Source organism: Rhinoraja longicauda, chromosome 22 (assembly GCF_053455715.1).
Source record: "Rhinoraja longicauda isolate Sanriku21f chromosome 22, sRhiLon1.1, whole genome shotgun sequence".
NCBI lineage: Eukaryota > Metazoa > Chordata > Chondrichthyes > Rajiformes > Arhynchobatidae > Rhinoraja > Rhinoraja longicauda.
In genome coordinates this window covers 14,481,400-14,507,110 of record NC_135974.1, presented here as the reverse complement: position 1 = coordinate 14,507,110, position 25,711 = coordinate 14,481,400, and the positions used below count along the sequence as shown (strand labels likewise).

At 47.4% G+C, this 25,711-nt stretch overlaps 1 protein-coding gene across 2 annotated transcripts in view; it reads left to right on the top strand.

Moving 5' to 3' along the window:
• Positions 1 to 25,711, top strand: part of arhgap46b (Rho GTPase activating protein 46b) — a 150,598-nt gene that overhangs the window by 109,239 nt on the left and 15,648 nt on the right. For both annotated transcript variants that reach the window (XM_078418796.1, XM_078418797.1), the window contains 4 exons: positions 4,946 to 6,272; positions 12,127 to 12,676; positions 17,636 to 17,728; positions 25,314 to 25,387. In XM_078418796.1, coding sequence (XP_078274922.1) covers positions 4,946 to 6,272; positions 12,127 to 12,676; positions 17,636 to 17,728; positions 25,314 to 25,387 — 2,044 coding nt within the window. The remainder of the gene's footprint in view (positions 1 to 4,945; positions 6,273 to 12,126; positions 12,677 to 17,635; positions 17,729 to 25,313; positions 25,388 to 25,711) is intronic.

The following is a 25,711-nucleotide window of genomic DNA, read 5'->3' as shown; positions in this document are numbered from 1 at the left end:
AATGACAAATGCAGTGAGTAAAGGTAACGATGATAGAATTCAGTAAGGGGTAAGGATGGGGGACCGGGCAGGAGGGGGCATAGAGAATGAAGGGGGACTGGGTGGGGGGGGGGGTGCACAAAAACCGGAGGGGTGGGTCTGCTGCCACTGCAGCGGCAGGCAGTCGATAGGACTGTTCAGTACTTTTATAACTTTGTCAGCGCCAAGAGGTGGCGCCACTTGTGCAGGGCGAGGGTGAGGCCTGCCACATGATTTCACCGGGTCGTCTGCAAAACGAAGCACTTCGCTGTACCTAATGTACATAAAGTATCATTGAATCATTGTGCAGATCTATGTTGAATCCAAGAATGCCAAATTAGCGTATTTTCACATTGCCGAGCGGTGCGTATTTGCGGAGGAGGTAAGGGATTGGGGTGTGATTGAGTCACGGACACTCGTGAACAGCAGCAAACATCGTGGGTGGAGCTGATAAACGTCTTGTTGGTTTTGATGTCAGGAGTGGGATGGTTGGAATTGAATAGGACTGGCTCGGTTTCAATGGAGGCAGGAACAGGCCACGTGCCTCCTCAAATGTGCCGTTTCCTCCCGCAGTCCAAAGGTTTGTGGGTTAATTGGCTCGGTATAAACCTAGTGTGCGTAGATAATGATAATGTGCGGGGATTGCTGGTCAGCGCAGACTGGTGGGCCGAAGGGCCTGTTTCGGAGCTGTGTAAACTAAACTAAACCAATTTGATGGGGTTAATACAGAGGCGTGAGTTCCTTTGTGAGAGTGTTGACACATCTTTAGAAGGTCTAACCGTTGAGAAGGAAGTGTTCCTATAGATCCAGATTCCGATAGAAAATGTATAGCAGGAAGACAGAGCTCTCCGTTCGTGTTGCCTCTGATCCAAAGTGAGCTGTTTTATTTCTCCTGCCATTTTTCAGAGCACGGGTTAGAATTCTGCTCAGTTTCACAGAGAAGTTTAAATTGGAAGAAGTTGGAAGCTTAAGTTTCAAATCAAAAGCGACAATTAATCGGTTCTGGCAAGTTGGATTTGGAAGTAGAAACATGGAAAAGTTAAAACATCGTAATTGTTATCCGTTGGCTGGGTGGAGATGATAAAAAGTAATTACTTGCCTCTGAATACTGGCCTTGTTCAATGTCAGTACATCTCACACTGTTTAACGGCTGAATTTGTGTGCACAAATTCTTCCAAGAGGCAGTGCGAAACTGATCATGTAATCCGTTTTTCGTGTTGTCAGGGGACAAATATTAGCCACAATACCTGGTATATTGCGGCACAGTGGCGCAACAGTGGAGTTGCTGCCTGACAGCACCAGAGACCCAGATTCGATCCTAACTACAGGTACTGTCTGTACGGAGTTTGTACGCTCTCCCCAATACCACGTGGGTTTTCTCCGGGTGCTCTGCTTTCCCCCCACACTCCAAAGACGTACAGGTTTGTAGGTTAATTGGCTTCAGTAAAAATTGTAAATTGTCCCTAGTGTGTAGGATAGTGCTAGTGTACGGGGATTACTGGTTGGCACAGACTTGGTGGGCCTAATCTCTAAAATAAATATATCCTGTGCTTTTCAAACAGACAGCCTTGAGATTAAATGATTGAAAGATACAACAAGGAAGCAGGCCCTTCGGCCCACTGACTCCATGCCGACCATCGATCACCCTTTCACACTTGTTCGATGTTATCCCACCATTGCATCCATTCCATGTACACAAGGGCCAATTAACCTACAAACCTGTACCTCTTTGGTCACCGGGAGAACGTGCAAACTCCACGTGGACAGCACCTGTGGTCAGGATTGAAGCTCGGGTGTCCGGTGCTGTGAGGCAGCAGCTCTACCAGCTGCTCCATTGTGCCGCCCTTTCATAGAGAGAATAAATGAAAGAATATGAAAGTTATTTTATATTCAAGGGAAGACGTGCTTCAGTTCCGTTTCTCATCCAGAACCTGCCCCTCCAGAGGGAAAGGACTCCCTTGTGATTGAATGTTTTGTTTAAAAACACCTGGGATATATATTCCATGAGAAGTATTAACATCCACCATAATTATACAAGATGGCACCCAAGTCAGGTGACTCTCTGCATGCTGGTCCCAGTAGTGGATCGGCAATCGCTCATTACAATCGCTCCACTCTTTTAACTCTCTACTCCAACAGCAGCATTTCTTGCGTTACTCCCTTTATGGTGAGCATATGAAGGCACTGGGCCTGTACTCGCAGAGTTCAGAAGGATGAGGGGGGACCTCATTGAAACTTACCGAATAGTGAAAGCCCTGGAGAGAGTGAATGTGGAGAGGATGTTTCTATGAGTGGGAAAGTCTAGGACCAGAGGGCACAGCATCAGGATAAAAGGGTGTACCTTTAGAAAGGAGATAAGGAGGAATTTCTTTAGTCAGAGGGTGGTGAATCTTTGGAATTCATTGCCACAGAAGGCTGTGAAGGCCAAGTCATCGGGTATTTTTAAGGCAAAGATTGACAGATTCTTGATTAGAAATGTGTCAGGGGGTTATTATTATTTATTTTATCTTCTTCATTAATTAATCAATGGTATGGTCAATCTGTTGTATTGTATTGACCGTAAAAAAATAATTCATTAATAGATCTATTAATTATTTTTTTCTGGTCAATACAACAGATTGACCATACAATTGTGAAAGTTAAATAGTACGAAATCATTATATCAAAAATAAAACAATATAATCACACATGATATTCTCTGACTGGAAAAAAAGGGTGTAGGCAGAAGCCAAAGCTTATTGTGCCCATCCTTAATACTAAACAAAGCATTACCCGGACTAGCCAAAATAGCAGTGAAACTAAACAATAAAACAAAATATCATATAAAAACACATCATACGGGGAGAAGGAAGGAAAACGGAGTTAAGAGGAAAAGATAGATCAGTCATGATTGAATGTCGGCATAGACAATGGGCAGAATGGCCTAATTCTGCTCCTGGAACTTAAGAACTTGTGAACTAATGAACTTTATCCTGTATCTGTACAGTGTGGGCGGCTTGATTATAATCAGGTATCGTCTTTTCGCTAATTGGATAGCACGCAACAAAAAAGCCTTTCACTCTACTTCGGCACACGTGACAATAACAAACTAAACTAATTAAATGATGTTACGCCTGTTGTTTCATTCTCCTGCAGCTTGTGAGCAGGTGACCTTCCTGCCTTGTCCTTATCCTTCGGTTTTCAGTCCCGCTGTTGAGATATGGGGAGCTAATTTATGGATGTGATCCAGCGAGCTGCAGCCTCCATCAACTCCATTCCGCTTGCTCCCACTTGTGTATAAATAGCAGAGTTAATGAACGCTACTCACAGTGCTGAGGATGTTCAACTGAAGTTATCGATATGCAGCTCTGTGAATGAAGGGGGCAGCTTTAATACAGATAGACTTTCTTATGCAATATAGGTCTTGTATTCTAAAGGTGATCGACCACACACGCTCTTAGGGCGGCACGGTGGCGCAGCGGTAGAGTTGCTGCCTCACAGCGTCAGAGACCCGGGTTTCATCCTGACCATTTTTTAAAATTTATTTTTTAATATAAAAGTTTTATTCCAAAGAAAAACATACAAACATACTAAGCAAAATGTGATCAAACAAAAGCCGCCTGTATCGGCAGTTTACAAAATAAACAATTATCACATTAAAATCCCGCCATCTCTGTCAACAATACATTCGACCCCCCGCGGCGACCAGCGTTCACGGAAGGCCTCCAGAGTCCCCGTGGACACCGTGTGTTCCCTCTCCAGGGACACACGCGCACGGACGTAAGCCCGGAACAGGGGTAGGCAGCCGACCTCTGTGAGGCCGTCGACTGCCCGCTGCCTGGACCCGCGGATGGCCATCTTGGCCAGGCCCAGGAGCAGACCGACAGGGAGACCCCCTCCTCCCTCCTGACCCTCCCCCCTCTGTGCCAAAAATTAAAAGCGTAGGGCTAAAATTGAGCCAGAACTTGAGGAGCAGCCCCTTCAGATACTGGAACAGGGGCTGTAACCTCACGCACTCTGTATACAAATGGTACACGGTCTCCTCCTCACCGCAGAAGCGACAGGCGGCAGACGAGACCGTGAACCGGCTCAAGTACCTGTTACAGGCTACAGCCTTATGCAACACTCTCCACCCCAGGTCCCAGATGTAAAGGGGAGGACCCCCTTATAGAGAGACCTCCACTGGGGACCGCTCACGCTGTCAGGTTTTTTCATCCTGACCATGGGTGTTGTCTGCACGGAGTTTGTACGTTCTCCATGTGACTGCGTGGGCTTTTCTCTGGGTGCTCCGGTTTCCTCCCACACTCTCAAGACGTGCAGGTTTGTTGGTTAATTGGCTTTGTTAAAATTGTAAATTGTCCGTCGTGTTTGTAGATAGTGCTAGTGTACTGGGACCGCAGGTTGGCGCGGACTCAGTGGGGCCGAAGGCCGTCCGCCCTTTGGCAAAACAGCTGCCTAGTACTAATGGGAGTTTCAATGAAAGTTAAAATACTGCTTAAAAGAAACGAGGGTGTTCCTTTCCTTCAAGCAGATAGCAGCACCAGTAGAAGGCTGTTGGATTACACACTGGGCCCCAAGATGATTACAGCTTGCGTTTTAGTCTGGAGTTCTCCTTGACCAAATCACCAGCTTTGATGTAGAAACGAGGAACTGAAGATGCTGGATTAATGAAAGGTCGGAAGTAGGGTCCCGACCCAAAACGTCATCCATTCATGTCCTCCAGAGATGCTGTCTGACCCACTGAGTTACTCCACCACTTTGTGTCTTTCATGGAGTCTGACGTGTGCTTTCTGTGTGGGATTGTATGGGTTGAGTTCCCTGAAGCAGTATCTATCTGGTGGAATCAGTGTGGTGTAGTAATGACATATATTTAAATGAATTGTCCCATTTGTGGTACTTTCACAGCAGCACTGCGTCTTGCTAAAATCTCTTTCCTTGTCTTCTGCAGAACAAGTTGCACCTGGCAGCCAGCCCCGGGCACCAAGGCATCGATGCTGGTGAAAGTGGACAGTGGCACGAGCTCGGTTTCCTCGCATGGCTCCGTACCTCAGCCACAGAACTCCCCGTCAGTGGGCGTGCAGAAGGTGCAGGCGGTCAAGCCCTCAGCCCAGGCCCAGGCTCAGGCCCAGCAGGCTGGCTGCGTCCCGCCGGGGGGCAAAGTCTCTTCCCTCCTCGAACCCAAGCCGTCCCTGCACCTGAAGAAGACGGAGAATGGGGGCTTCTGCCTGGTGCTGACGAATGGCCCGTCGCACCAGACTCCCCACAAGAGCCAGCCTGGGCAGGGCCAGCCGCTGTCCCCAAGGTGTGCCTCGGCCGCTCCCATTTACGACGAGCCTCCGATCGAGTCGCCCATCTACGACGTGCCCCCGATGGAGGTGGAGCCGGAGGGAGCCTCTCACGGTAAAGCCGCAGCACAGAAAGTGGGCGGGCAAGCGTCGCAGAGAGGGGCGGCCAAGCTGCTTCACAACTCTGCCTTTCATCCGCAGAGCGTCAATCAACACGCCAGGAAACCGTCCAACACTGAGTACAGCCCGGCAGGGAGAGAGTACATCAAACAGATGGTCAACATCGACCCGGCTTCCAATCAGTCCTCTTCCCCAAATGGGACGTGCGACAGTGCCGGAAGAGCCCTCGCTGGTCACCTACTGGCCAAGGACAGCAACAAGCAGCAGTGGAAGGTCCTGGACATGAACTCGTTGAAGAGTAACGAGGCGCACAGCCGGCAGAGCAGCATGCAGTCGCAGGAGTACCCCACCTCGGTGATCAGCCACCAGGACTCGGGCTACTCCACCGGCCCCTCTCCCAGCCTGCGGAGGAGAAAGGGCAGGAGGACGGCGGTGGGACAGGTCCGGCCCGGCTCCCTGGGCAGCAGCAGCGAGCTGAACATCCTGAACGAGAAGCTGATCGCGGAGATGCGGGCGGTGGTGGGCCGGGCGGTGGAGATCAGGGGCAGCCAGGCCAGCCTGAACGCCGACATCGCCGAGAGCTGCATCCTGGCCGACATCCACAAGATCCGCCTGCAGTCCGAGGGCCGGCACCTGCGGCAGTACGCCAGCCACGGCTCCAAGGATAACATGGCGGCCAGCAACAGGTCCCTGCACAAGCTGGGCGCCGACATCCGGGCCTCGGTCGACAGCCAATTGGCAACCCGACAGGAAGTGGTCCGCCAGAAGAGAACGTTTGAGAAGGTGGATTTTTCCAGCAATTCATTGGAAAGAAGCATCACAAGCCAGATCAGCCTTTCTTTACCGAGCCCTGTTCGCAACACGCCGCAGGTAAGAACCACCCATAGTTATCTGTGGAAACAAGGGCCTGCAGATGCTGGTTTACAAAAATAAAAAGACACAAACTGCAGGAGTAAACAACAGATAGACACAAAAAGCTGGAGTAACCCAGCGGGACTGGCAGCATCTCTGGAGAGAAGGAATGGGTGACGTTTTGGGTCGAGACCCATTCAATCACGGCTGATCTATCTTTCCCTCTTAATCCCATTCTCCTGCAATTTTCCCCATAACCCCTGACACCCTTACCAATCAAGAATCTGTCAATCTCCGCCTTAAAAATACCCAATGCCTTGGCCTCCACAGCTGTCAGGGGCAATGAATTCCACAGATTCACCACCCTCTGACTGAAGAAATTCGTCTTCATCTTTCTAAAGGTGCGTCCTTTTTATCTGAGGCTGTGCCCTCTGGTCCCGGACTCCCCACTAGTGGAAACATCCTCTCCTCATCCACTCTAACCCGGCCTTGCTCTATTCAGTAAGTTTCAATGAGGTCTCCGGTCATCCATCTAAACTCCAGCGAGTGCAGGCCCTGGGCCGCCAAATGCTCATAATCTTGAAGCAATCGCTATATTGTTTTTTTTCCTTTAATTCCCCGCGCACTGGCCCCCGCTCACAGACCTCCAACCGAGAGAGATTGACACTCTATTTTGCAGGACTATTTTGCAGGACTATTTTGCACTCCTAAAAATAGTACCGACAGTGAATCAAAAGCCAAGACATCAGGACTTGCGAGCAGGCCTGGGTCATTTAGACATTGACTGACTGTGGAAAGCAAAAAAGATGTGGTCTTGATCCCAACAGCCTACCCCTGGAGAGTTCCCAATGGAGGAGTAATTTCCTTTGGGCATTTCTGTGGGCCAATTAGTCAGGCATGGGAATTCGGAGAGATCAATGCATTCCCAGCTGCTGGAGACTGCCAGTGTTTGAGCGGGAATGTGCAGCGATTGATGGGGTTGAAATGGGTGAGCAGATATGCTAAATTCCTTGGAATAATGTGGACTGTTTTGTTTAAAATCTTAAAAACTGCAAATCTGCGTCCTAATTATGTTGACAAGAGCAGCATGAACTGAAGTAAATTCAAAAGGAACGTGGTTTAGAATGTTATTCCCGTGCCAAGTTTGCGGTTTCTTCATGCGTTTGATCGTGGTGACTGATTTCACGTCTCTTTGAGGTGATGCTTGGGGGGGGGAGGGGGAGCGGTGGTGAGAGAGAAGAGAGGACACTGAGTTATGGCAGACGATTTTGAGGAGAGGTTAGGGGAAATGTCCTCGCAGTGTGGGTTTGGTAATATGCAATTATTTATCGCAAACTCAAACGTCGTTTCTCAGTTTACAAATGGAGGCACAAAGTGCTGGAGTAACTCAGCGGGCCAGGCAGCACCTCTGGAGAACCTGGCTAGGTGACGGATCGGGTCAGGACCCGTCCTTCTTGTGCCTCGTGAGTTGTGCAGTTTTCAACTGAGCCAATCTAGAATAAATGAGTGTGTCTATAAATATTTATATGTAGCTGCAGATGCTGGTTTTACATAAAAGCCACAAAGTGCTGGAGTAACTCAGCATGTCAGTCAGCATCTGTGGAGGACGATATCCATACGAGCCCTTTTGTCAGAGAAGATCTAGTGCTGATTTGGGGAATAAAACCTCGTGCCAGCCCCAGTGAATGTCGAGGCCAAGTGTCTGAAGAAGGGTCTCGACCCGAAACGTCACCCGTTCCTCCTCTCCAGAGATGCTGCCTGGCCCGCTGAGTTACTCCAGCTTTTTGTGTCTATCTTCGGCCAATTAGAGAGATTGGCGCCCTCAGGGTTGGCTGCGGGAGGCATGAAGGTTGAAGGAGAGGGATGGTGGTTCGTGGGACGACTGGGCAGAGGCGATGGCTGCTGCAGGCCCTTATTACCAGCTGCAGCCTAGACTGTGGAATGGCACCAAAACCTGGAGACACTTGCGCATAAACTCATGCATTGTGCACTATCCGGGTATTGTACCTATCTATGTATGGTGGCGGTAGAGTTGCTGCCTTACAGCGCCAGAGTTCCCGGTTCGATCCTGACTGTGGGTACTGTCTGTACGTAGTTAGTACGTTCTCCCCGTGACCGCATGGGTTTGTCGGTTAATTGGCTTTAGTAAACTTGTAAATTGTCCCTAGTGTGTAGAATAGTATGGGGTGATCGCAGGTCAGCACGGACTCAGTTTGCCAAAGGGCCTATTCTGCACAGTATCTTTAAACTAAACTAAACTTTGGCAATAATCTCACTGATCAGTACCTTGGGTGAGTAGCCGAGATGAAACATGAAATGTCCCAGGCCACTCTCATAAGGACATGAGGACTCTTTGTCTGTCCTACAGTTCAACCGAATCATGGCCAATCTGTATCACAATCCCACTTTCTATGCCAGTCCGCATATCCCTTGGTTGGCATCCAATAGTTTAGTTTATTGTCCCGTGTCCCGAGGTACAGTGAAAAGCTTTATTGTTGCATGCTATCCAGTCAGCGGAAAGACAATACATGATTATAATTAAATGGGAGATGAGGACTGAATCTGGGTGTCTGGCGCTGTGAGGCAGCCGCACGAGCATCTTCCCCATGAGCCACTGATTCTGAAAAGTCAACCGGTATTGCACGCCAATGAACAACTGCGATCGGTTAGTGGTCCGTTTAAAATACTGGCAGTCATTGTAAACTGTGGCCACAAAAAATGCTATCGGTTTGACTTGGTTTACTCATTGTCACATGTGTTTGTTGCATGCTATCCAGTCAGCGGAAAAACTAGACATGATTACAAACAAGACACCCACCGTGTGCAGATGTAGGATAAAGAGAATAACGTTCAGGGCATGGTAAAGTCTGATTAGAGGTCGTCGGAGGGACCACAATGAGTTAGATGGGAGATTAGGACTGCTCTCCAGTTAGTGATAGGGTGGTTCAGTTGCTTGCCAACAGGTGGGAAGAAACTGTCCCTGAATCTGAAGGTGTGCGAATTCATACTTCTGTACCTCTTGCCTGAAGGGAGAAGGGGGAGTGACCGGGGTGAGACTGGTCCTTGATTGTGCTGGTGACCTTGGCGAGGCAGCGTGAAGTGTAGATCATAATCATCATAATCATACTTTATTAGTCAAGTATGTTTTGCAATATACGAGGAATTTGATTTGTCATACCAATAAAAAGCAACAAAACACACAAAATACATTTTAACATAACCATCCACCACAGTGACTCCTCCACATTCCTCACTGTGATGGAAGGTACAAAAAAAAAAGTTCAATCGCTTCCCTTCTTTGTCCTCCCGCGGTCGGGGGCCTCGAGCCTTCGGTTGACGGGACAATCTTGGCTCCTGTAGCCGGCGGATGGGCCCTCCGTGTCGGGGCGATCAAGCTCCTGCATCGGGGGGATCTCAGCTCCTCCACGCCGGGCGATCGGACCCTGGGTCGGGGCTGGTCGAACCTTCTGCGACTTTGGAGCTTCCCGACATCAGTCTCTACCCAAGACTGCAAGCTCCTCGATGTTGAAATCCGCAGGCCGCGGTTGGAGCGTCGATCCCAGGCAAGGGATCGCAGGCTCCAATGGTAAGTCCGCGGCCCGGCGGTGGGGCTCAAAGTCAGTCTCAAGCAAGGCCGCCAGCTCCATGATGTTAGGCCACAGAGCGACTGGAGATACGATCCGGACAAATTCGCATCTCCGGCAAGATGGGTGGTAGTGTGAACTGTGAGGAAGATGCTATGAGGTTGCAGGGTGACTTGGACAGGTTGTGTGAGTGGGCGGATGCATGGCAGATGCAGTTTAATGTGGATAAGTGTGAGGTTATCCACTTTGGAAGTAAGAATAGGAAGGCAGAGTATTATCTGAATGGTGTCAAGTTAGGAAAAGGGGACGTACAACGAGATCTGGGTGTCCTAGTGCATCAGTCACTGAAATGAAGCATGCAGGTACAGCAGGCAGTGAAGAAAGCCAATGGCATGTTGGCCTTCATAACAAGAGGAGTTGAGTATAGGAGCAAAGAGGTCCTTCTGCAGTTGTACAGGGCCCTAGTGAGACCACACCTGGAGTACTGTGTGCAGTTTTGGTCTCCAAATTTGAGGAAGGATATTCTTGCTATTGAGGGCTTGCTATTGAGGGCTTTTTCAGTCAGAGAGTGGTGAATCTGTGGAATTCTCTGCCTCAGAAGGCAGTGGAGGCCAATTCTCTGAATGCATTCAAGAGAGAGCTAGATAGAGCTCTTAAGGATAGCGGAGTCAGGGGGTATGGGGAGAAGGCAAGAACGGGGTACTGATTGAGAATGATCAGCCATGATCACATTGAATGGCGGTGTTGGCTCGAAGGGCCGAATGGCCTCCTCCTGCACCTATTGTCTATAAGATTAGGAGATTGAGAAAAAGTTTCCCCCGACCCCCTCCCCCACCCCTCACGTAAAACAGATAAGAGAACATTCACACATACTTTTTAAAGACCACTAAAAATAACAAAAAAGACGAAAAGACAGACAGACAGACTGTTGGCGAGGCTGTCATCGCTGTCGACGCCACCCAGTGGATGGAGTCAATGGAAGGGAGGTTGGTTTTGTGTGATGGTCTGGGTAACATCCACAACTCTGCAGTTTCTTGCGTTCTTGGATGGACTGTTCCCAAACCGTGCTGTGATGCTTCGCGATAAAATGCTTTCTACGGCGCATCTGTAGAAGTTAGTGAGAGTCGTTGGGGAACAGAACAGCACCGCACAGGAACGGGCCGTTCGGCCCACGATGTTTGTGCCAGACATGATGTGAAGTTAAACTGATCTCATCTGATTGTACATGCTGCATGGCCCTCTATTCCCGACACTCCCATGCACCCTGTACAATAACCAATCAATAACCTGCATGCACAAACATCCAAGGCAGTGAAGCCCCCAAGATATGCAAACCTCTGTGAAAAGAAACTGCTTCCCATCTTCATCCGAAATGATCCTGGGATTATTCTCCTGTTTCTCATTATCCCTCCACTCAGAATCTTGTACATCTCAGGCATAGAGAGGGAAAGAGAGAAAATGCTTTAGTTATCTTAACTGTATTGAGTACAGGACGCGTGGTAAATTCAGCCTCTAACTCAATATTAATCTCTCAACCAACAGCACTGAAAGATGATTATCTGGTAATTAATATAATTGCATTGTGTGGGAGCCTATGGTGTACATTTCATCAGGTGAGGGGATTGAGGTGCAGAGTTGAAAAGCACATTTGACGGAGCAGGCTTGAAGGGCTGAATGGCCTCCATTGTTCTTGCGTTCTGTCTGTATATCACAGTATTGCTGCCAATTGTTGGGCAGCACAGTGGTGCAGCGGTGATTCACAGTGCCGGGATCGATCCTGACAACGGGTGCTGTCTGTACGGAGTTTGTGCGTTCTCCCTGTGACCCCGTGGGTTTTCTCTGGGTGCCCTGGTTTCCTCCCACACTCCAAAGACGTGCAGGTTTGTAGGTTGATTGGCTTCTGTAAATTGTCCCTCGTCTGTAGGATAGAAGTCGTGTACAAGTGTGGTCGATGGTCGGTGCAGACTCGGTGGGCTGAAGTGTCTGTTTCCATGCTGCATCTTTAAACTAGAAAACTAAACGAAACTAAAAGTCAAACTAAATTCGTAAAGTGTCAAATTGTTCCTTGTGTGTAGGATAGTTCTAGTGTACTGGGTGATAACTGGTTGGTGTGGACTCGGTGGGCCGAAGGGACTGTTTCTGCCCTGTATCTCTAAAGTAAAGTTTAAATGTATGGAATAGTCAAGACGTGGTTAATTCAACCCTGCTAATATTAATGCAAGCATTTATGTATTCCATGATACAGACATAACAAACTAATGAATATATTATTTTGCTCTCACTTCCAGATCCAGAATGCAGGCAGCAATGTTAAACTTAACTCGGGTGGACAGACTTGCAGTGTGGGCTATCATTTTCCTTACACTACTCTACGTAAACCCCTTGCAGAGAAGAGCATGCAGGACTGGGCGGCCAAGCACCTGAACATGCACACCCGCGGCATCTTCAGACGCAGGCTGTCCATCGCCAACATGCTCTCCTGGGTCGGAGGCTCCATCAAGAAGCCCATGTTGGTCACCAGCGACCGGGTCATCAAGAAGGACGCCTGCGAGCTCTTCAAGATGGTGCAGATGTACATGGGGGACAGACAGACGCGCATGGAGAGGGTTCCCATTGCCCTCATGATAGTCACCAAGTGCTGGACCATGCAGGGCGTCCGAGACGAACTTTACATCCAGGTGTGCAGACAGACTACGGACAACCTCTGCTACCAAAGTCTGGCCATTGGCTGGGAACTTATGTCCATCTGTTTAGCCTTCTTCTCCCCGTCACCCAAATTTCAATCTTACCTGGAGGGCTACATCTATCGACATACCGACATTGCTAATGATGTGAAAAGTATGTGAGCATGCGATCTTAATTTTTTTTAAAGATGATAACCTGAATTTAGGGCAGCACAGTGGTGCATCCAGTACAGCCACTGCCTCACAGTGCCAGAGACCAGAGCCCAGATACAATCCAGACCTAGGGTGCCATCTGTGTAGGGTTTGCATGTGGGTGCTCAGGTTTCCTCCCACATCCCAAAGATGTGTGGGTCTGAGATTAATTGGCCCTCTGTAAATTGCCTCCCCCCCCCAGTGTGTCGGAAGTGGATGAGAAAGTGGGTAACACAGCTTTAGCGTTGTGCTTTTAGAGATACAATGCGGAAACAGGCCCTTTGACTCACCGAAGATAGACACAAAAAGCTGGAGTAACTCAGCGGGACAGGCAGCATCTCTGGAGAGAAGGAATGGGTGACGTTTCGGGTCTTGACCTAAAATGTCACCCATTCCTTCTCTCCAGAGATGTTGCCTGTCCCGCCGAGTTACTCGGGCTTTTTGCGTCTATCTTCAGTTAAAACCAGCATCTGCATTTCCTTCTTACACCTTTGACTCACCGAGTCCACGCCGACCATCGATCCCCGTACACTAGTAGTATCTTACACACTAGGGACAATTTACAATTTTTACCGAATTTTAACCTACAAACCGGTCGGTACGTCTTTGGAGTGTAGGAGGAAACCGGAGCACCCGGAGAAAACGCTTGTGGTCACGGAGAGAACGTACAAACTCCATACAGACAGTGCCCGTAGTAAGGATCGAACCCGGGTCTCTGGCACTGTGAGGCAGCAACTCCACTGTTGCCCCTAGTGTGTGAAAGATGATCGATGGTCGTCATGGACTCAATAGACCGAAGGGCCTGTTTCCATGCTGTATTTCTAAACTAAACTAAATTAAAAATTAAGCATTTCTTTACTTTTAATGGGGGTATGGTATGATTGAATTTTGATTGAAAGATTAAGCATGGAAACGGCCCCTTCAGCCTATCAAGTCCAAGTCACCTGTTCACACTAGCTGCCTGTAATCCCACACTCTCATCCACTCCCTGCACCCTGGGGATAATTCACAGAGGCCACTAACCTGCAAACCTGCACGTCTTTGGGATGTAAAGTGTGTCCCTGTTGCGCAACTAGTTCAAAGGATTTAAGATGTAAATGTGGCTTTGCCACTGTTTTACCAAGAGTGTGTTGGCATGGCAACGGGCTGAATGAAGGCTCACGGGCAAGGAACGTTTGTGCAAAAGTCACCCCAGGATCTGGGTTCAATAACAGCTGGGTTTCAGAGAAGGTAGTCAGCCTGCGTGACACTCCGTTAGACAAAGAACACCTCTCCTTCACGGTTAGAAGGCACGGTGCAGTGCAGTGCAGTTCATGAGTTCCAGGAGCAGAAATAGGCCATTCGGCCCATCAAGTTACTCTGCCATTTAATCATGGCTGATCTATCTTTTTCTCTCAACCCCATTCTCCAGCCTTCTCCCCCATCCACAGTGTACAGATACAGGATAAAGTTCATTAGTTCAGAAGCTCTTAAGATCCAGGAGCAAAATTAGGCCATTCCCGCCCTACCCCGACATTCAATCATGGCTGATCTATCTTTTCCTCTCAACCCCACTCTCCTGCCTTCTCCCCATAACCCATGGCACCTGTACTAATCAAGAATCTGTCAATCTCCGCCTTAAAAATATCCATTGACGGCCTCCACAGCTGTCTGTGGCAATGAATTCCACAGATGCACCACCCTCTAACTAAAGAAATTCCTCCTCATCTCCTTTCAAAAGGAACATCCTTTTATTCTGAGGCTGTGCCCTGGACTCCCACTGTGCCCTGGACTCCCACTGGGCCCTGGACTCCCGCACTAGTGCCCTGGACTCCCACACTAGTGCCCTAGACTCCCACACTAGTGCCCTGGACTCCCACTGTGCCCTGGACTCCCGCACTAGTGCCCTGGACTCCCACTGTGCCCTGGACTCCCACTGTGCCCTGGACTCCCGCACTAGTGCCCTGGACTCCCGCACTAGTGCCCTGGACTCCCACACTAGTGCCCTGGACTCCCACTGTGCCCTGGACTCCCACACTAGTGCCCTGGACTCCCACTGTGCCCTGGACTCCCACACTAGTGGAAAGATTCTCTCCACATCCACTTTATCCAGGTGTAAATATTCCTCCATTTGAAGTTGTTCTATCATTGTTTATTCATGGCTGATCACCATTTTAACTCCATCCACCTGTCCTGGTTACTAAAACCGTATCTCCCATATCCCTCTAACTCGTTCCTATCCATGTACCTGCCCAAGTGTACGCTAAATGTTGTTATAGTACCTGCCTCAACTACCTCCTTTGGCAGCTCATTTCATATGCCCACCACCTACTGAGTGAAAATGTTGTCCCTCAGGTTTCTATTAAATCGTTCTCCTCTCACTTTAAACCTAAGACCTCTGGTTTTTGATTCCCCTACTCTGGCTAAAAGACTGCGTGGTCAACCTTCTCTATTCCCCTCATGTTTCTATATATCTCTACAAGATCACTCCTGATCCTCCTGCGCTCCAAGGTACAAAGTCCTAGCCTGCATACGTTATCTTTCTGCTGACTGGTTAGCACACAACAAAAGCTTTTCACTGTACCTCGCTCGGTACACGTGACAATGAACTGCCCAACCTTCCCCTATAGCTCAGGTCCTCGAATCCAGGCAACATCCTTTTAAATATTCTTTGCACTCTTTCCAGCTTATTACAAGGTGACCCGTGTAATACTAGGCATACATCTCGAGCATTGTTTTTAAACAACCTGTTCATTAGATCTTTCAGGGATGATGATTTGTCATCCTGTACCTGGTTTGGCCTGTACATGATTTCAGATCCACTATAATGTAGTTGACTGCTAATCTTTCTCCAAGGTGACCCAGCAATCTGCATTCTTGGGGAATGTAGAATGCTTTAAACAATGACAGAGATAGAGTTATAGGACGTAAGGTAGGGTACTGTCCGATTCACCTCGACCCCTTTGTCGGCTTGGACTTTGTTTATGGAGCTGATGTGCTACAATGCTGAGAACTGTATCCTGCACTCTGCAACCCTCTCCTTCACTCCACCGACTGTACTAGCGTTTGGCTTGATTGTGAAAATAGACACAAAAAGCTGGAGTAACTCGGCGGGACAGGCAGCATCTCTGGAGAGAAGGAATGGTGACGTTTCGGCTCGAGACCCTTCCTCAGACTGGCTTGATTGTATTGTATTGTCGACATTTAGATTTTTTTTTAGATTTAGAGATACAGCGCGGAAACAGGCCCTTCGGCCCACCGAGTCCGCGCCGCCCAGCGATCCACGCACATTAACACTATCCTACACACACTGGGGACAATATTTACATTTACCCAGTCAATTAACCTACATACCTGTACGTCTTTGGAGTGTGGGAGGAAACCGAAGATCTCGGAGAAAACCCACGCAGGTCACGGGGAGAACGTACAAACTCCGTACAGACGGCGCCCGTAGTCAGAATCGAACCTGAGTCTCCGGTGCTGCATTCGCTGTAAGGCAGCAACTCTACCGCTGCGCCACCGTGCCGCCCGCCCGACATGCCAGGGTGCTGGCCGATTGACCTCCACCTCATTGCGGACATTGGACTTTGTCTGTGGAACTGCTACGCTACAATGCCGAACTATATTCTGCACTCTGTGTCTTTTCCCCTTGCTGTATATATTGCACTTGAGGTGTATTATATATAGCATCATCTGGTCTGATTGCATAGCACGCAAAACAAAGCTTTTCACTCTGCACACGACAATAATAATGTGTTTCATTATTATTACAATACTAAACCTAAACTTAGAAACAAGCTTTTCGGCCTAGCTCGCATGCTTGGACCGAGATCTCCATTAGAGCTAATCCCACTTGCCTCCATTTGGCCTTTACCTCTCGAAACGTCTGATCCACGTACTTGTCCAAATGTCTTTTACATGTTGTAATTGTACCCCCTCTGACAGCTTGTTCCATTAACGCACTGCTCTCGGTGTGGAACGTGTTGCCCCTCAGGTCCCCTATAAATCCTTCCACTCTCACCTGAGATCTCTGCCCTCTAGTTTTAGGCCCCCATCCCCGGGGGGGGGGGGGGGAAAGACTGTGACCATTCACCTTATCTGTGGCCCTCACGTCATTAATACCTCTATAATGTCACCTTTATAATGTCATCCCTCTAGTCTACCCGTCACCATATAACACAAGCCTTCCAGTCATGGTAACACCCTTGTGAATCTTCTCTGTACTCATCCCAGCTCAATGACATCAATGCCCAGATTCCATGAACAAATGTTTTGTTTTAAACCGGTGCATTCATGAACTCTTTCTATCCACCGTTGCCTCATTTAATACAATAGGGTAACAATAGTTTATCCTCGGGTAGACACAAAGTGCTGGAGCAACTCAGCAGGTCAAGCAGCGTCTCTGGAGAAAAAGGATGGGTGACGTTTGGGGTCGGAACCCTTCTTCAGACTCACTTCCATTCTCCGTCACCCATCCTTTTTTTCCTCCATGGACGCTGCCCGACCCGCTGAGTTACTCCAGCACTCTGTATCTATCTTTGGTATAAACTAGGGCGGCACGGTGGCGCAGCGGTAGAGTTGCTGCCTTACAGCGAATGCAGCGCCGGAGGCTCAGGTTCGATCCTGACTACGGGCGCCGTCTGTACGGAGTTTGTACGTTCTCCCCGTGACCTGCGTGGGTTTTCTCCGAGATCTTCGGTTTCCTCCCACGCTCCAAAGAGGTACAGGTTTGTAGGTTAATTGGCTGGGCAAATGTAAAAACAGAATTGTCCCTAGTGTGTGTAGGATAGTGCTAATGTGCGGGGATCGCTGGGCGGCGCGGACCCGGTGGGCCGAAGGGCCTGTTTCCGCGCTGTATCTCTAAATCTAAATCTAAACCGGCATCTGTAGTTCCTACCTACACATCGCTATAATGTATTACTTCCTTATTGTTAAATTCCAGTCACCCAACGTATCAATGAACTAATGGAAATGAAAAATAAGAAGTTCTCAAAGTCAAGGAAGAAGAGGAAGCAGAATATTGAGGAGGAAGAAGGTAAGTTCTGAGTGGGTTCGATGTGCTGCCACTCATTCACAGGATGTGTACATCATTGGCAAAGTATGTTGTACCTCCCTGCCTCAGTTATCGCAGTCAGAGACTTTTTTTCCAGGGTCCAAAATGTCAAAAGACTGGAAGGCATAGCTTTAAGGTGAGAGGGACAATAGACAATAGACAATAGGTGCAGGAGTAGGCCATTCAGCCCTTCGAGCCAGCACCGCCATTCAATGCGATCATGGCTGATCACTCTCAATCAGTACCCCGTTCCTGCCTTCTCCCCATACCCCCTCATTCCGCTATCCTTAAGAGCTCTATCCAGCTCTCTCTTGAAAGCATCCAACGAACTGGCCTCCACTGCCTTCTGAGGCAGAGAATTCCACACCTTCACCACCCTCTGACTGAAAAAGTTCTTCCTCATCTCCGTTCTAAATGGCCTACCCCTTATTCTTAAACTGTGGCCCCTTGTTCTGGACTCCCCCAACATTGGGAACATGTTATCTGCCTCTAATGTGTCCAATCCCCTAATTATCTTATATGTTTCAATAAGATCCCCCCTCATCCTTCTAAATTCCAGTGTATACAAGCCCAATCGCTCCAGCCTTTCAACATACGACAGTCCCGCCATTCCGGGAATTAACCTAGTGAACCTACGCTGCACGCCCTCCATAGCAAGAATATCCTTCCTCAAATTTGGAGACCAAAACTGCACACAGTACTCCAGGTGCGGTCTCACCAGGGCCCGGTACAACTGTGGAAGGACCTCTTTGCTCCTATACTCAACTCCTCTTGTTACGAAGGCCAACATTCCATTGGCTTTCTTCACTGCCTGCTGTACCTGCATGCTTCCTTTCATTGACTGATGCACTAGGACACCCAGATCTCGTTGAACTCCCCCTCCTCCTAACTTGACACCATTCAGATAATAATCTGCCTTTCTATTCTTACTTCCAAAGTGAATAACCTCACACTTATCTACATTAAACTGCATCTGCCATGTATCCGCCCACTCACACAACCTGTCCAAGTCACCCTGCAGCCTTATTGCATCTTCCTCACAATTCACACTACCCCCCAACTTAGTATCATCTGCAAATTTGCTAATGGTACTTTTAATCCCTTCGTCTAAGTCATTAATGTATATCGTAAATAGCTGGGGTCCCAGCACCGAACCTTGCGGTACCCCACTGGTCACTGCCTGCCATTCCGAAAGGGACCCATTTATCCCCACTCTTTGCTTTCTGTCTGTCAACCAATTTTCTATCCATGTCAGTACCCTACCCCCAATACCATGTGCCCTAATTTTGCCCACTAATCTATGTGGGACCTTGTCGAAGGCTTTCTGAAAGTCGAGGTACACCACATCCACTGACTCTCCCTTGTCAATTTTCCTAGTTACATCCTCAAAAAATTCCAGTAGATTTGTCAAGCATGATTTCCCCTTCGTAAATCCATGCTGACTCGGAATGATCCCGTTACTGCTATCCAAATGCTCAGCAATTTCGTCTTTTATAATTGACTCCAGCATCTTCCCCACCACTGATGTCAGACTAACTGGTCTATAATTACCTGTTTTCTCTCTCCCTCCTTTCTTAAAAAGTGGGATAACATTTGCTATCCTCCAATCCACAGGAACTGATCCTGAATCTATAGAACATTGAAAAATGATCTCCAATGCTTCCACTATTTCTAGAGCCACCTCCTTAAGTACCCTGGGATGCAGACCATCAGGCAAAGTTTAAAATAATCACACGGGGCAGATTTTCCCTTTAGAGGGAAGATGGTGGGTACCTGGAACGTACTGCTGATGGTAGATGCACACCCATTAACGACATTGACGGGGCTTTTAGATGGGCACGTGAATATGGCGGGAATGGAAGAATATGGATCATATGCAGGCAGAGGATTTTACTGCACTTGACATCAGGTTCAACATGGACATTGTGGGCCGAAGGGCCTGTTCCCGTGCTGTACTGTTCTACGTTCTTGCATGACTGCAATCTATCTAATTTATCCAATCTAAGGTTGAAGCAATGGTAATGTAGCCAGAGAGAGAGAGAGAGAGAGAGAGTAGGAAACAGGCCCTTCGCCCACTGAGTCTATGCTGACCATCAAGCACCCATTCTAACATCAATCCAACCCAAACCCATTTTATCTTGCCTGCGTTTCCGTCAACTTCCCCTTAGATTCGACCTCTCATCTGTACACTCGGGAATTTCCAGCGGCCAATTAACCTGCCCGGCCCGGCTGGTGAATCTATGGAATACGTTGTCACAGATGACCGTGGGGGCCAAGTCATTGGGTATTTTTAAAGCAGAGATGGACAGGTTCTTGATTAGTTAGAGCGTCAAAGGTTACAGGGAGAAGGCAGGAGAATGAGGTTGAGAGGGAAAAATAGATCCGCTGTGATTGAATGGTGGAGCATACTCGAAGGGCCGAATGGACTCTTATATTAACTCGAAACGCTTGCCTCTTATCAGATCCGTCACTGATCGAGCCTCCTCCCAGCCCAACCCTATTCTGTGACATTGCTCCCTCAACCTCATTGAATAATGAAAGGCTTGGATAGAATGGATGTGGAGAAGATGTTTCCATTAGTGGGAGAGTCTAGGACTAGAAGTCATAGCTTTAGAATTAAAGGATGTTCTTTTAGGAAGAAGATGAGGAGGAATTTCTTTATAGTCAGAGGGTGGTGAATCTGAGGAATTCTTTGCCACAGAAGGCTGTGGAGGCCAAGTCAGTGGATATATTTAAGGCAGAGATAGATAGATTCTTGATTAGAACGGGTGTTAGAGGTCAGGGGAGAAGGCAGGAGAATGGGGTTAGGAGGGAGAGATATATCAGCCATGATTGAATGGAGGAGTAGACTTGATGGGCCGAACGGCCTAATTCTGCTCCAATCACTTATGATCTTATGAACCTCATTGTTTCTTCCACCTTTGATCAGCCATGGTTGAATTGCGGATTAGACTAGATGGGCTGAATGGCCTAATTCTGCTCCTATGTCTTATGTTCTTCTGCATGTTCTTATTGCTGGATTGAACCAACTGTGCTGGAGTTGTGGGGCAGCATCTCTGTTTCCTGCACCACCATGCTCTCTATAATGTTTGATTTATTTTGTCATCTGGTCCAATTAGGACTGTGGAAAATAGTTTTATATTTTTGACTATCTCAGTGGGTATTGAAATTTGTGTATTTCGAGTTCAGAGTCTCAGTGGGATACTTTTATACTGGTATTAGATGCACTGTTAGCCAACAGGAAAACTTCATTCTTAAGCTTAGGAAGTGCTTTTAAACATTATGTATAAATGGACTGTCAAACCCATGGTACAATTGGTTGCATGGCGTTAACAAGTCTGACTCTAGACTTTAGGCATTAGAGATACGGCGTGGAAACTGGCCCTTCGGCCCACCAGGTTCGCACCAACCAGCCATCACCCCGCACACTAACACCATTCTGCACACTAGGGACATCTTACACATTTACCGAAGCCAATTAACATACAAACCTGTCTGTCTGGAGTGTGGGAGGAAACTGGAGGACCCGGAGAAAACCCACCAGGTCATAGGGAGAAGGTACAAACTCCATACAGACTGCGCCCATGGTCAGGTTCGAACCTGGGTCTCTGACACTGTAAAGCAGCAACTCTACTGCTGAACCAACGTGCTGTTGCAAGAATGCTGTGTCATCATAGATTGATACACATTAATGATAATTTTCCTCAATCTTCTCTTAAGTGTCGGCTACAAAAAGAGGTGGGAGAACAAGTGCTTAACCATATAACCATATAACCATATAACAACTACAGCACGGAAACAGGCCCGTTCGGCCCTACCAGTCCACGCCGACCACTCTCTCTGACCTAGTCTCATCTACCTGCTCTCAGACCATAACCCTCTAATCCCCTCTTATCCATATACCTATCCAATTTACTCTTAAATAATAAAATCGAGCCTGCCTCCACCACTTCCACCGGAAGCCCATTCCATACAGCCACCACCCTCTGAGTAAAGAAGTTACCCCTCATGTTACCCCTAAACTTTTGTCCCTCAATTCTAAAGCTATGTCCCCTTGTTGGAATCTTCCCCACTCTCAAAGGGAAAGCCTACCCACGTCAACTCTGTCCGTCCCTCTTAAAATTTTTAAAACCTCTATCAAGTCCCCCCTCAACCTTCTACGCTCCAAAGAATAAAGACCCAACCTGTTCAACCTCTCTCTGTAGCTTAAGTGCTGAAACCCAGGCAACATTCTAGTAAATCTCCTCTGTACCCTCTCCATTTTGTCGACATCCTTCCTATAATTTGGCGACCAGAACTGCACACCATACTCCAGATTCGGCCTCACCAATGCCCTGTACAATTTTAACATTACATCCCATCTTCTATATTCGATGCTCTGATTTATAAAGGCAAGCATACCAAACGCCTTCTTCACCACCCTATCCACATGAGATTCCACCTTCAGGGAACAATGCACAGTTATTCCCAGATCCCTCTGTTCCACTGCATTCCTCAATTCCCTACCATTTACCCTGTACGTCCTATTTTGATTTGTCCTACCAAAATGCAGCACCTCACACTTATCAGCATTAAACTCCATCTGCCATCTTTCGGCCCACCCTTCCAAAAGGCCCAAGTCTCTCTGTAGACTTTGAAACTCTACTTCATTATTAACTACACCACCTATCTTAGTATCATCTGCATATTTACTAATCCAATTTGCCACACCATCATCCAGATCATTAATGTAAATGACAAACAACAGTGGACCCAACACAGATCCTTGGGGTACTCCACTAGACACTGGCCTCCAACCTGACATACAATTGTCAACCATTACCCTCTGGTATCTCCCATTCAGCCATTGTTGAATCCATCTTGCAACCTCACTATTAATACCCAACGATTTAACCTTCTTAATCAACCTTCCATGTGGAACCTTGTCAAATGCCTCACTGAAGTCCATATAGACAACATCCACAGCCTTGCCCTTATCAATTTCCCTGGTAACCTCTTCAAAAAATTCAAGAAGATTAGTCAAACATGACCTTCCAGGCACAAATCCATGTTGACTGTTTCTAATCAGGCCTTGTTTATCCAAATAATTATATATATTGTCCCTAAGTATCTTTTCCATTAATTTTCCCACCACAGATGTCAAACTAACAGGTCTATAATTGCTAGGTTTACTTTTAGAACCTTTTTTAAACAAAGGCACAACATGCGCAATGCGCCAATCTTCCGGCACCATCCCCGTTTCTAATGACGTTTGAAATATTTCCGTCATAGCCCCTGCTATTTCTGCACTAACTTCCCTCAATGTCCTAGGGAATATCCTATCAGGACCTGGAGACTTATCCACTTTTATATTTTTCAAAAGTGTCCGTACCTCCTCTTCTTTAATCCTCATAATTTCCATCACTACTCTACTTGTTTCGCTTACCTCACATAATTCAATATCCTTCTCCTCGGTGAATACCGAAGAAAAGAAATTGTTTAATATCTCCCCCATTTCTTCCGGCTCAGCACATAGCTGTCCACTCTGACTCTCTAATGGACCAATTTTATCCCTCGCTATCCTTTTGCTATTGACATATCTGTAGAACCCCTTGGGGTTTACTTTTACATTACTTGCCAAAGCAGCCTCATATCTTTTTTTCGCTTTTCTAATTTCCTTTTTAAGATTCCTTTTACATTCTTTATATTCCTCAAGAACCTCATTTACTCCCTGCCGCTTATATTTATTGTATATCTCCCTCTTTTTCTGAACCAAGTGTCCAATTTCCCTGGAAAACCACGGCTCTTTCAAATTATTATTCTTTCCTTTCCACTGAACAGGGACATAAAGACTCTGTACTCTCAAAATTTCACCTTTAAATATCCTCCATTTCTCTATTATATCCTTTTCATAAAACAAAAAGTCCCATTTCACTCCTTTTAAATCCTTTCTCATCTCCTCAAAATTAGCCGTTCTCCAATCCAAAATCTCAACCCTTGGTCCAGATTTGACCTTCTCCATAATTATATTGAAACTAATGGCATTGTGATCACTAGACCCAAAGTGCTCCTCAACACATACCTCCGTCACCTGACCCGTCTCATTTCCCAACAGGAGGTCCAACACTGCCCCTTCTCTGGTAGGCACCTTTACGTATTGCTGCAAAAAACTATCCTGCACACATTTTACAAACTCCAAACCATCCAATAGTCAATAGACAATAGACAATATTGTCCTTTAACAGAATGTGATTCCCAGTCTATGTACGGAAAATTGAAATCACCCACAATCACTACTCTGTGCTTACTACTAATATCTGCTATCTCCTTACATATTTGCTCTTCCAATTCTCGTTCCCTATTTGGCGGTCTATAATACACCCCTATAAGTGTTGCTAAACCTTTCTCATTTCTGAGTTCCACCCAAACAGCCTCCCTAATCGAGCCTTCTAGTCTGTCCTGCCAAAGCACTGCTGTGATATCCTCCCTGACAAGCAATGCAACACCCCCACCTCTTGCCCCTCCGATTCTATCACATCTGAAACAATGAAATCCTGGAATATTTAATTGCCATTCGCAACCCTCCTGCAACCATGTTTCACTGATCGCCACAACATCATACTTCCAGATGTCAATCCAGGCTCTCAGCTCATCCACCTTTCTTACAATGCTCCTAGCATTAAAATATACACATTTAAGGGACCCATCATTTCTTATTCTCAGTTTATTTCTTTTCACTTCTTTCTCTCCTACATATTGGGTCTGAGTGTTTCCCTTTTCTGCCTCCTGCCTCACACACTGCCTATTAGCTATCTGTGTTTGAGTCCCTCCCCCCAACCGTACTAGTTTAAAGTCTCCGCAATTACCTTAGCAAATCTCCCCGCCAGGATATTGGTTCCTCTCAGGTTCAGATGCAACCCGTCCTTTTTGTACAGGTCATACTTCCCCCAGAAGAGGTCCCAATGATCCAGAAACTTGAATCCCTGCTCCCTGCACCAGTTCCTCAGCCACGTATTTATCCTCCACCTCACTCCATTCCTATTCTCACTATCGCGTGGCACAGGCAGTAAGCCTGAGATTATTGCTTTGGAAGTCCTTTTTTTTAACTCTCTTCCTAGCCCCCTAAATTCTCCTTTCAGGACCTCTGTTTCCCTGTTTTTTCCCCTGTCTTGTCGAGCGGAAATTGGTAGCAGGGACTTGTGTGAGAGCTTCCATCATATACTACCTTCTCCTTCATGTCTTGCAAGAGGTCAAAGTTATTCAGCAGGAAAATAGGCCCTTCAGCCCACTGTGTCTGTGCTGGCCACATTCCATTACTTGGCCAAAACCCTTCTATTCTCCAGCATTTTGGGTGCCCATCTAAGTCATTCTTAAATGTTGAGGGAGTCTCAACATCCACCTCCCCCTCGGTTCCAGGTCTCAAGCACTATTTTGGTGAAACCAATTTCTCCTTCAAAATTGGCACAGGCTCTCTGGCAGAAGGGCCTGTTTCCATTCCAAACGACTCCCCGATCTGCACAAGGTTTTCTGCATTGCTAAAAACATGCGCGCTAATTGGTTGCTGTTTTTTTTTTCCACTTTTCTTTAGATCTACTTATCAGCACGTATGCAAAATATTGTTATCGCAAGCTTCAGAAGGTTGCCGTGACCGGAGGAAAGAAGGTACAAATTGTGTGTTCACACCCTCCACATGGACACGTGTTTTACACATTCTTAATGCCTGTTGCTTGACGGATATTGGCTTTGCCCTCAAAAGGACCCAGAGTGCCAGAGTAACTCAGAGGGCCATGGCAGCATCTCCGGAGAACATGGATAGGTGACGTTTTGGGTCGGGGCCCTTCTTCAGACTGATTGCAAGAGGGGTGGTGGAGGAAGGAAGCTGGAAGAGAGGAGAGCCAGGACAAAATGTCCTGGGTAACAGGCGGGAGCAAGCGAGGGGGTCTTTTGATAGGCAGATGGTGGAAACAAAGGCCAGAGATTGAAGCA